A 13192-nucleotide genomic window follows, 5' to 3' on the forward strand; every position below is an offset into this window, starting at 1 on the left:
AATGGGCATTAAATCAATTTTAAGGGCCATGAATAATCCTGTTAAATTCAAAATATACAGAATTCCACTATTTTTTCAAAGCCATTAACTTTTTTTAGCTACCAAACTTAATTTTTAATGGCATGATTCATGGTAAAAAATGGGTGTTTTAATGGTATTTTAACATGTTACCCATTAATATTGTGAAACCTGTTAAATAAAGTGATGCAAGAATTAATGGGGTTAATTAACGGTTTTTCCTATTTTAATGGGTATTTTACAGGGTTTTAAACCATGTTTAATGGTATGTGCATCCAGCAGTGATAGGAGACGATCATAAAACGCATTTTGTAACATTTCAGCGTGTTTTAAAAAATGTACTTTTACCATCAATGCTCTCAATATTACAAGATTTGAAACATCGCACGAACAATGGGAACAGTTGCTTGCGCTGTACCCTCGCTTTGTGTAGCGCATGTCATAAACCGGGTACCAAAATTGATACTCTTACGACTATGGGCGCTTTTGTTTGTAACAAACTCAGTTCGGTTTCAAACCGATTTGCCAAACTTTCGATTTGTTTTGTAAAACTGGTTTTGATCTCGAAAAGGTTTGTGTCATTTGTTTTCAAAAACCGCTAACCGGTTTGTCAAACCCACCAAACTGCCCCCGGAGGCGGTTTGTTCGGTTTGTTGTATCCGAAATTTATTGCAGTTCGAGAAAAAATTGCGGACTGTGTGGACCAGAATGGAAACGGGTAAAGAAAAAAATTAAGAATTGGTTCATTTCTGGTGAAAATCCGTGGTAATCTTTATGCTCAGCCGAATTCATTTGTCAATAATTACTTCTAAAAACATTCTCTTTGATTGGCATACATCGTTTTCATCAGTTTCTCTAACCATCGAAATATTCCATTCATTTCGTTCCAAGATTATTCGACCTCCAACAGTCCAGAATCCAATTACTGTTATAGAATAAAGTTTTAATTTATAGTAAATGTGTTTGTTTCTGAAGGATAACATACATATGCAATATTTTGTATTTAAATAAATGTCTCTGTTGCTAAGCAAGGGATCACTTCTTGTAGTGTAAAGAAACACACTTACTTTTGTAAGAATTCTAGGTTCAAGTCCTAGCAAGAAGCCCTATGCACATTGACATAACTTTATATGCACATAAACATCATTAGTATATAAATACATATGCAAAGCAGTTCTCTAGCCTGACTAAAAGGTGCAGTTTTAAATTTTAAGAGCAAAATGAGTAATTTTTTTTCATGCATACAACTATTCATGTCGATGAACATTTCATTTTCCAACTAAATTTTCATTTTTTTTTTATCCCTGACAAGATATTAATTGAAAATAATTTGACTGACAGCTCTAGGACCTGTTAATATATGCAGAAAAATGGCCGAAAAACACTGCAAAGTCATAAATACTTGTGGGGGACTAATTTTCATGGATTTCATAGTTGTGTAATTAATTTCTAACAAGCCGAAAAATACCATCGTTTTCATCTTCAAAAGTTGAATTCCATAAATTCGTGTCACCATGAAATAGCCATTTCAATATAGACAAAGCAGTTATCAACTACAAAAATAAAATGACTATTAAGTCTGTAAAAAGAGCTGATCCTTGTCAAATGTTGTACAGTTTATTACAATACTAACTTCGGAAACAAGTTTGCACAAGTTTGTTTCAATTGATAATGCATTGTCTCGTTAGTGCCTTGATGATGGTGACTTTCTCCTTGTAACTCACAGGTTATGTTGGTTGTTCTGACTGAGCTCTTAGCTTAGCCAGTTTGTCTGCCTCTTCATTGCCTGCAAGTCCACAATGGGATGGAATCCACTGAAGTGCTACTTTGTAGGTTATACTCGGGGTCTGCATTCTCCTGGCTAGCTGCGGAGCTTTATTGTTGATCAGAGGTTCCATGACAGACAGTGCAGTGTAGAGAAATTTCAATTCACCGAAATACATATAATTATATACATAAATATCAATTATGTTTAATAATGTATATCCATGGTTTCTTGTCCCCCTTAATACAGTGACATAAAAGTTCAAAGTATTAAGTATTATCTGATCAAGTCAGGGGTGTCATTGGATGCCATCCAACTCATTGTTGCCAGACTTTGGGTGTACAGTGTGTCATCAGAAAAATTGTCAGAGGTTAAATATATCAACCATTTTTTGAAGAATCTTAATTAATATTTATCTAAACAAGTTTTTGTGATGTAAGATACACTTGCTGGCCTAAAATACAACTGGTTACTTAAATCAGTTCAGCACCAGAGTCAGAGTATATGTGCTTTGCTTGAACCTTTAGTAGTATAACGTCATCTATTTTTGCACATTAACTACATCAAAACTGTCAAACTTTGCTGAGTGTGTCTAAAACAAGGAAACAGCAATGATTTTAATTTAGGAGTTATCCCTGTTACAAAACACTTAATCTCTAATTTTCAGCAAATTGAAATAAAAAGGTCTGCTGGATAGTGGATACAGTTAAATGATTACATCTCAGTCTTAGTCTTTGTGGCCGGATGGTTAGGGTAGTTGATTTTAAATTATTTGTCCTTCACTGCTGTGTGTTCGAAACCTTGCTCAGGTTGTAGAATTCTTTCATGTGTGGATTTTTAAGTAATCCCGCTGACTTAAAGGACAGTGGCTTAACCTAGCTGCCCGTCCATGCCTTAAATAATGCATTGAAAGTTGATATATGACCTATAATTCTGTCAGTCTGACATTAAACTTAACAAAAACAAACATTTGTATTCACTCAATTGGTCTAATGGCTTATGTTAGTGAGTGCAAAAGGCAGTGACTCAACTGTCTATGCCATAATTAGCCTTGCTATATACACATGTTAAATAGTGTCGGCACATGAGGAGTAGTAATAGTAGTACATGTTATTTAATATGTTTGGCTCTTAGATACAAAAGCTGTCATTTATCTCCATTTAGAATAAATTTATTCACCAGCTTTTCTAGATTCGTCATTTTGTTTCTACAAACCGCCTGTTTGTTCAAGAACTAATTTTTACAGAAACCAGTTTAAGTTTATCATTATTTTTTATCCATACCAATACCTAAAACCCAAACCGGATTTTTGCAAACAAAAGCGCCCTGTGTTAAACCAGATCATCACTTCTTTATGTAAACAAACCTCGTGTAGCACGTGCTGAAGCGATACTCCCGTATAATGTAGTCGTAACTGTATCAGTTTTGGTACCCGGCAACGATATGCGCAGTTCAAAGCAGGGATCAATTCGCAAGGAAGTGTTCCATAGAATTTAGATTGATTGATTTATATCATTTATTGATTTCTCGTCGGAATACAAATGACAGTTGTCGGGACCATTGTCATTTGACAGAATGGTAACAGACCCGTCGATTGATACCAGTGATTCATTAGTAGGGGTTCATTTAAACATTTAATTGGCTATTGTTTCCCTAGTGTTCGTGCAATGTTTCAAATCTTGTAATATTGATGTAGGCTAATGATAAAATACAGTTTCTTTAAAAGATGCTGAAATGTTACAAAATGCGTTTTATGATCGTCACCTATGCTCAGTACATGGTAAAATGCTAAAAACTATTGGCTAATCCTAACGAGGGACGGAGGAGAATGGGGTATGTGGGGGTCCGAACCCCAAGTGTCTGTGCCTCTTCCCACTTTCCTGTGATACTCCATATTGATTTTAGCTCCACTATTCGGAGTAAAGGGTTGCTATTCTACTCGCACCAGCGTCGGCCTCAGCATCAGCTTGAGCTTTTTTGGTTAAAGTTTTTCGGCAACCTTTATTCTTCCAGTCTGTCAATAATATTGGTGTGGTCTTCATCTTTGAACTTTAATTCACAACTGACTCTATTTTCAGAAATGCTACGCTTAGGTCAATAGTTAGCGTCCTTGATAATGCTTTGTCTACAAAAAATTCTTTGTAATCTGACTTTTAAGTATTTCTGATACATACTATTAGACTTGACTTTTCAAAATACTACCGTGTCAAGCAAAATTATTTTATGACTTGATGTAAAATCATTTACTAGTTGTTATGTTTATTCATTTTATATTGTGAATACCTTATTCAAAACTTAGTCATGAAATGAGAAAGTTTGTTAATTCTTAATACAAAATAAAAATATTTTGAACTGTTTTCATTTCCATCAATGAAATAACCAGTCTAATAATAAAGCAGTATATTTAGCATATAGTTATAACAAAATTGTTTCTTATGTATAAGTAAGAAAGTTCAAATATCATGTTTTGTTACATTTTCACACAAATAGAAATTAGAAGAGAATGTTTAAAAGGCCATAAATGTATATAAAATGTTTTAGAAAGATACATACATGACATAGGACTTATATTTGTAAATATTGTACATGTGTAAATGTAATAATATATTATATCAGTCTAGTATACTGTATTGCAATTAGCCGGTGGTCAGTATCAAATAAACTAATTGTCATTGTCAGTGTCGTTGTCAGTGTATTTTTAGCTCCACTATTCGGAGAATAGAGGTGCTATTCTACTCGTGAGCTTTCTTGTTTAAAGTTTTTCGGCAACCTTTGTTTTTCTTTGTTACTATTGCTAACATCTTACTATAACTTTACATTAACATTGTTCAGCATGCAAACAAAGTATGTGCAGGGGCTTGGCCCATTAAACCCAAGGTCAAAGGTCACCACTGTGTTATAATTAGGTTATTTGTAAGGTTAAACTTTTTCGGCAACCTTTGTTTTTCTGTCATATCTTTGTTATTATGGCTTATAGCTTACTGTAACTTGACATACACATTGTCCAGCATACAAACAAGAATATGCAGGTGCTGGGCCCATTATACCTAAGGTCAAGGTCGCCAAGGTGTTAACTACGGTTATTTTTAAGGTTAAAGTTTTTCGGCAACCTTTATTTTTCTGTCATATCTTTGTTAGTATTGCTTATATCTTACTGTATGTTCACATAAACATTGTCCAGCATACAAAAGTATATGCAGGTGCTGGGCTCATTGTACCTAAGGTCAAAGTAACCAAGTTGTTTTATTTTTTCAAAAGCTTCGTTTATAGACATATTTTGGTACTTTAAAAGATAAATATTTCTTTATAATCATCATCTGTATGTGTGGTTACAATCACCATAACTCTTATTGTATTTTGACGGAAGGGGCCTCCGTGGTCGAGTGGTTAAGGTCGCTGACTTCAAATCACTTTCCCCTCATCGATGTGGGTTCGAGCCTCACTCGGGGCGTTGAATTTTTCATGTGAGGAAGCTATCCAGCTGGCTTACGGAAGGTCGGTGGTTCTACCCAGGTGCCCGCTCGTGATGAAATAATGTACGGAGGGGCACCTTGGATCTTCCTCCATTATCAAAGCTGGAAAGTCGCCATATGGCCTAAAATTTTGTCGGTGCGACGTTAAACCCAACAAAATAAATAAAATAAATTTTGACAGAAATATGCCCCTTTTATACTTAAAGATTATTTTTTCACAATCATCGCTTTCTGGATATAACTTTAGAACAATATAAGATAATGACTAGAAACTTTAAATGTATCTTTATTATCATCATCTGCTATAATAATAAATAAAACAAGAGCTGTCCGAAAAACAGCCAATACTCGACTATTCGAATTATTGTCCCAGAAACAGGAAAATGTTACCCTATACGTTAAAACTTCTATAGAGTTTCAATCCAGTATCTGCATTAGTTTTTCGAGATTTTATGTTCCAAAGAGGACATAATTTGACTAAAATGCATGCCAGAGTTATGGAACTTGATGCAATTAACTAGTTTCATAACCCCGAAGACACATGTGAAGTTTCAATGTTTTAATTCAGTATCTTCATTAGCTTTAACCAGGATTTTCTATGTCTAAAATAGAGCATAATTTGCCCCAAAATACATATCAGAGTTATGGGACTTTACCCAGTGAGGCTGATAATTGATCTAGAAAAAGACGAAATAAGTTTCAAATTTATATGTCTTTAAGCAATAGCTGTACGTACTTGCATGCAAAACTTTAACCTGGATTTTCTAAGTCCAAAAGGGGCATAATTTGGCCAAAATGCATGTCAGAGTTATGGACCTTAATGCTATCAACTACATCTATAACCGCGAAGACACATGTGAAGTTTCAATTCAATATCTGCATTAGCTTTTGTAAAACTTTAACCAGGATTTTCTAAGTCCAAAAGGGGGCATAATTTACTCAAGATACATGTAAGAGTTTTGGGACTTGACCCAATGAGGCTGGTAATTTATCTAGAAAAAGAAAAAAAAAAGTTTCAAAGCTATATGCCTTTAAATGATAGCTGTATGTACTTGCATGTAAAACTTTAACCAAGGTGTGATGCCGACGCCGATCACGACGCCGACGCCAGGGTGAATAGAATAGCTAGAATATTCTTCGAAAAGTCGAGCTTATAAATAAATAAATTAAAATATAAAAAGATAAAAAATAAATAGAAATATAATTTGAGTTTAGCAAAGTCTTTAATATACTGTATGTGCATGTAGTTTCTTGGATTGTTTTATTTTCAGATTTAAAATAAAGAATGTTGGTACCACTACAATACTTGATATTTAACCTCTCTGAGTAGATCTTGGTACATTTTCCTTTTAAAGGGAGGTCTCTACTATTTATATCGAGACATAAATCCATTTTACTGTCAATCGCCAAATAATGGAGCGCGCTGTCTTACGGACAGCTTTTGCTATGTTTTATATTCAGCGGTAGTGACTGTCTTTATTTGTTCGTTTGCTTTGGGTTTCATACCGTTTTTCAGCAGAATTTCAGTTATGTAACGGCGGGCATTCGACCTGACCAGTGTTCCTTGAATCTGTAATAGCACAAACCTGTTCTCCGAAGGTAAATTCCAACTTTCAAAATTGAATCAGAGGTGGGGGACGAATGATTTCAGACACAATCTATTTTTTCAAATCGTCACGGAAAACATATGACCCGCCCAGGGATTGAATTTACGACCCTGCGATCCGTAGATCTGCACTTTCCCTATTGAGCTGAGCAGGCGGTAGTCTGTGTTAACATAAAATGTCAAAAAATAAATGTATTATTGAGCTTTTTCAAATTCAAATGTTTGTTTATACTAATTTATTTTAGCTCGATTGTGATGAAAACTTTAAGCTTATTTGAAACACTCACGAGTCTGCTTCCGAGAAAACCCAGTATTGGTGTCATATGAGAAGTCATGATCATAACCTCACGATCCCCGGATTGAGCGGCCGACACCGTAACCACTAGAACACTGCTTCCCTTAAAATTCAAATGTTGTGTCCCTTTTGTGTTAAATGAATGAATATAGTTTGTTGAGGTTTTCTCAATTTACAATATCTTCTTAATTAACGACTACCCCTGTTATCATGACACCTCACACAGCGGGCATAGCGGACGGCATCTTCTGGTTGAGGGTTGAAGCTGTTGTTATTGGGGTGAAAGTTTTGTCAGTGAGTAAAATGTTGTCAGTGGGTGGGTGAAACTGTTGCCAGTCGCTAGATGATACTTTTGTCAGTGGGTAAACCTGTTGTTATTGGAACACAAAAGGATAACACTGTCCTGTTGAGATCATTCGTAACTGATGGGATACAAAGTCGCAATCTTTCAGTTCTTAACTATTCACTCTGAGCCGAATTTTTATAAGAACACTTTTAAAGTAGTGGACCTGTAATCTGCAAATTATGTACTCTTCCTATGCGAGTTCGGCATTTTAGTGGCAGGGGTCAGTTTCGCATTTGGCCCGGGTACGTTTTTTAAATAAAATAGACAGATGCACTTTAAAGGCATTTATATTCAACTGGTTATTTATGATGTTTATAGAACTGAGGATTCCTGCGTACGAGTTGTTATTGTGTAAAGTAAATATACTTGAATCGATTTTTGTAGCTCCGTGTAGACGGCCGGGTCTAAAGTCTTACCTGAGGTAACAGAATTCAGACGAAATGGGAACGGTCATTCATCGATCCAGATTCAGCTCAAAATAGCGGAAAAAGTAAACGGTTATGAGACACTTTTCTTCCAACCATTAGTTTCGTCTGGCCACATGCTTTAAAAATATGCATGTGTTTTAGGTCAGTCATTTGCAGATAATACGGTACAGGTCGCGCCATTTTTGCCTCAAAATTTAGTGTCCTGAAACCTGCGTTTTACTCGTTTTTATCACAGAAGCAACAGAATCGGCAGGCTGAAAATGTCACACAATGATTTTGTTTGTTTGTTTTGGGTTTAACGCCGTTTTTCAACAGTATTTCAGTTATGTAACGGCGGGCAGTTAACCTAACCAGTGTTCCTGGATTCTGTACCAGTACAAACCTGTTCTCCGCAAGTAACTGCCAACTTCTCCACATGAATTAGAGGTGGAGGACTAATGATTTCAGACACAATGTCGTTTATCAAATAGTCACACAATGAAGTGCTAAGTCTATGCAATACATTTGCTCAAAACTTGCTTTGAATTTTTCATGATTTTTTTCCGCACTGGTATCAGCGCAGATTTGTGGAATTTTCAAATTAACTGTCCCTTGCCCCCTTTTCGGTTTTACGGAGTGTTATGTGCGCGTTGAGCTATTTTATGTCCTCAGAACGAAGATTTGCCTGACGAAAATACGGAATATCACGGAAATTGCCGAGTGTCACTACCTTAAAAACACTGGTATTTTTAATCTACTGACTTGGGTGTATATTTGGTGTAGAAAAAGCTGTAAGTCATGTGCCTACATTGAGACACTATTAACCTTTTAGAGTTTTGTAAGGAAAAATCTTTAGTTTTTATATCTTTTTCAATTACAGGTGCCAAAGGCGTAGATGTTTACCTTCCTAATACTAGATTTGTTGAAAATTTCTTTGAAATCGGTATGAGTCTATTTTAGAATTTAAGCTCTCTTTTGGAAATGCATAGATATAATACATGCAGCAGATTGAATGTTCATGGAATCATAGTATTATCCAGTTTTAAAAAGCTAAACTATTCACTAATGTATAATAATTATTATTTTCAAGCCTCCACAATTCCCTACTTTTTACTTAATCGGTGACAGACGATACACTGTGTTTCACGCTAGGATACGAAACAAGTGTAGTAATCTAAACACCGACTTGTTTAATAATCATATCAGAGAAAATCCAAAGTGCGACTGCGGATCCAAAACGGAAGATGCAGAACACTACTTCTTTAAATGCACTCTTTATTTACATCAATTTAAAGAAGAGAACTTTTTTCTAAAACAAGATTATTTCACCAATTAAGTGTCAATAAGCTATTATACGGCAATGATAATATTTCTATAGAAGAAAACACTACTCTTTTCGTCGAAGTTCAAAACTATATCAAGCACACAAGACGTTTCGACAGCACATAATGTATTTCCTATGTCCTCTTGCCATTTTACATTACTTTGGGACAGGATAATTGTGGTTACTGGGTAGACACTCGGGGATATGGAGCAGCATACTTGTTTCTTTTCTTCATTAACGCATCTGTCTTGATTACAACCATTACTTAAGTTAAACTTATCTATTTCTAAAAGTTAATAATTATCATCGTGTAATTATTATCATAAATACTATTACTGTTATCCTTTTGTAACTATTATTGATATCAACATCATTATTATTTCCCTTCTTCTTCTTTTTCCTCTTCTTCTTCTTCTTCATCTTCTGCTTATCATTGTTATTATTATTACTATCATTACTATATCATATATCTTTAAGGAACGCTGAATTTAACTAATACACTCGTTCATTTTTCATTTGCTACAAATGTTACGTACTTCGGAAGGGCTGACTTCTAATGATGTAATATCTTGTAGCCCAACCAATTTGTATTTGTTACTCATTATGTGTATGTGCTATGCATTATGTGTTCACAAGCAACAAAATATAATAAAATCAATAATAACTGTTTAGAGGGAGGGAACTCATTATTACGTCATTGACTTGTTATTTCGAATCACAAGGCTATTCTTATTAATCGTTCATACTATCAAACTTGTTGACATATGCGAGGGAACTATAGGTTTAACACATTGTATTGAATTCAAAAATGTAATGGAAAGAAATGACTTAAACATGTAATCTTTGAAATTTATATATAATTCATTCATCGAAACAATCAAACGTTTCTATAGAAATATATAAAGCCATTACCTTCAGCTATTTTCTACATAGCTAAATCATGTGACAAATAGAACTATAAGTAAATGTTAACAAATTGCATACTTTTACTATATGAGCCGCGCCATGGGAAAACCAACATAGTGGGTGTGCGACCAGCATGGATCCAGACCAGCCTGCGCATCCGCGCAGTCTGGTCAGGCTCCATGCTGTTCGCTTTTAAAGCCTATTGGAATTGGAGAAACTGTTAGCGAACAGCATGGATCCTGACCAGACTGCGCGGATGCGCAGGCTGGTCTGGATCCATGCTGGTCGCACACCCACTATGTTGGTTTTCCCATGGCGCGGCTCATATTTTTCTCCTTGTGATTGTATCATGTTACTTAATTAGTTCATTTATATTACCTGAACGGTATTTTGTATTCAACCTTTCTCTCGTTTCGGTAAGATTAATAGTAGTGATCTAATTTAAATATATTCATGAAATTTGGTTCGAAAACATTTTCTGCATTAGAATAGTAATGAATTACATGTATGTGTCAAACTGTCATCATTGAGTTGTAAATTATTATGTATTTGAAATACATTAATTGATAACTGACTTTCGTACAGTAATTTCATTTTGTTTTCGTCATTGTAACGTGAAAACTTTCTTCCTGTTTACGGACGTGAATTTCCCGAGCTTTAATACGTTACTGTAAGAAAATAAAATGCTATAAGAAAGTCTTTTGTTTGATTTTATTTTCCTGTTATTTGTTGAGTAGGGCATGGAAGGACAATTGTAGATGCAGAGGAAAATATCCGGCTCTCTTGTAGGAGTTTAAGTAGTAGCTCGGCAGAGCCTTGTTACCGCCAAAACAGATTTTTTTTTCACGGTGTATTATTGCTATTTGATTGACTACTTACTGTTCACCATTCCTATGATGTTTTATTTCTATGTGCCCGTCCTTGTTTTACAGTATATACAGTGCAACCTCTCCAGAGCGGCCCTCTCTACAGCAAAATCCTCTCCACAACAGCATCATAAAAATTTCCCATAGCTGAATCTTACTATCAATTTAACCTCTGTAGAGCAGCAACCTCTCAACAGAGGTCAATTTTTGCGTTTCCCAAAGGGTGTTGCTCTGCAGAGGTTGCACTGTAATATAACTTAATTATTTTCTTCTGACCATAGTTAGTATTTTTACACATATTTGTGCATATGTACTCGTCTATACAAAGACATTATGTTAATTTCACGTTCAAGTTGCAGAGGTATTATTTTAAAACATACATGGTAAAATGTTTTCCAAGTTATAATAGACTAAAAGTTAAACATGTTATTAATTGCAAATATCTAATTAGATATCGTCACCATTTAGCACACAACTTTAATATATACATTTGTCTTAAATGTGAAATTCACACGTCTTTCTAAGTTCAACATCACGATTGTTTAAGTGAACAATAAGATTAGAAATTAACATCTTTCATTTGTTTAACGAAATTTCATTTCTACACTTTTCAAACTGTAATATGATTCTTTCCAGTGCCACCAGGTGATTCCTCTGGTATCTATTTTACCAAGAATATTAAAATACTGTCCATTGAGATGGGAATAGTGACAAATGTTGTACCACCAGGCACCATGCCCGTCTTTTGCACAGTTTCTAGACTGGTATTTATCATTGTCATTGTCGAATGTTGAGAACGCCATTCCACTGTGATACTCTAGGGAATCTCCGGCATTTCCACTGTATCCACTCACCTCTAGTTTGTACTTGTCTTCTTCTGGATATATCTTAAACTTACTATACTTTGCAAAGGCGCGATTTCCTTCAAAATCTTCCATATCTATTCTCAGCTCATGATCTCCTGTTGCTGTAAGAATACTCAGATGCTCATTTCCTAGCCAAAATTCACCATTCACATCGCCAAAGCCGTTTTTATACTCTTTCCAGTTACGATAAAAATCAACCTCACCATTCTTTCTTCTATGAAACACAGTCCAACCCCCTCCGTCAGTGGTTTGGTCACAATAAACTTCGAGTCCTGGCAATAGTTTATAGATACCGGATCGTAATATCCCGTCGTTTTTTGCTTCGGAGCAAGAATCGTATCCAAACAAATGTCCGAGGCGACTAGATAGTTTAGTAACTAACATTTCGATATTTTCAATCTTTCTTGTGTTGATTTTAACTTGCTCCACAACTTCATCTCTTGTATTACTATTTAGTGTAATTGAATTGTCAACAATACTTCGAATATTTTCTTCCGATTCTGCTGCTACCATTCTGAATTCTTCTCTTACAAGAATAGACGTGTCATTAATCTCATTACGGAAAGCTTTCTGTTCCTCATTAATCTCATTAATCTGCAGGGTAAGGTTGTTTGTATATACTCATCTACTTTTTCAACTCGCGAAATCAGTTGCTCCGTCTTGTTTAAATTTATCATACAATATTTGTCCATATCTTGTCTCAATGAAATCAAATTGTTTTCAATCTTTGGAATTTCTCTACGGATTCTCGCAGTTTCAGACTTTTCCTCCCTAAACGCTGTCCTGAGTCGCGTGAAATCTTCCCTTAAATGCTGTACATTTTCCAAGTCATCTTCATCCGTTTTTTGAGCCACGTTAACAAGGCCAACTTTCTGTTCAAGAGACGCATTCAATCTTTTATGTATTTCATCTAGTCTGCCAATAATATCGGCGTGGTCTTCATCTCTAAACTTTGATTCAGAATTGACTCTATTTTCCAAGTATCTTATTCTTTCTATAACACGTTGAGAAGCAGAACAATAGATTCCGATGACATGGAACATAATTAACAAGGCCTTTTTAATGAAAGTATACTCCATTTTAATACAGATACGCCTTAAAAGAAACGTCAGGTTTTACCTTTTACTTTCCGTTTATAATGTCCAGTTTTATCAGTAAAAATGTTACCAAATCACTTTGACAGATTTGAAATCCTTGTTCTGAATAATTTAGACTAAAATATAATTCATTTCTTCATGTTAGCAAACAGTCGTCAAATCACTTTTGAAATATTTGAATTTCTTGTACTGAAATAGTTTAAACGCACTCAATACGTCTAAG

The 13192-nt window shown here is 35.0% G+C and overlaps 1 protein-coding gene across 1 annotated transcript; it reads right to left on the bottom strand.

Annotated features, from left to right (window-relative positions):
* Nucleotides 1-10899: 10899 nt before the first annotated feature.
* Nucleotides 10900-12962, bottom strand: LOC123542722 (microfibril-associated glycoprotein 4-like). Its single transcript, XM_053531366.1, has one exon. The coding sequence runs from the start codon at nt 12383-12385 to the stop codon at nt 11591-11593; it is 795 nt and encodes a 264-aa protein (XP_053387341.1). The 5' UTR covers nt 12386-12962; the 3' UTR covers nt 10900-11590.
* Between the last annotated feature and the right edge of the window lie 230 nt (nt 12963-13192).

This window comes from Mercenaria mercenaria, chromosome 19 (assembly GCF_021730395.1).
Source record: "Mercenaria mercenaria strain notata chromosome 19, MADL_Memer_1, whole genome shotgun sequence".
Classification (NCBI taxonomy): Eukaryota; Metazoa; Mollusca; class Bivalvia; order Venerida; family Veneridae; genus Mercenaria; species Mercenaria mercenaria.

What these genes read in the sequence shown, in the direction of transcription:
- LOC123542722 (XM_053531366.1), bottom strand. Translation starts at nt 12,385, where the DNA reads ATGGTAGCAGCAGAATCGGAAGAAAATATTCGAAGTATTGTTGACAAT.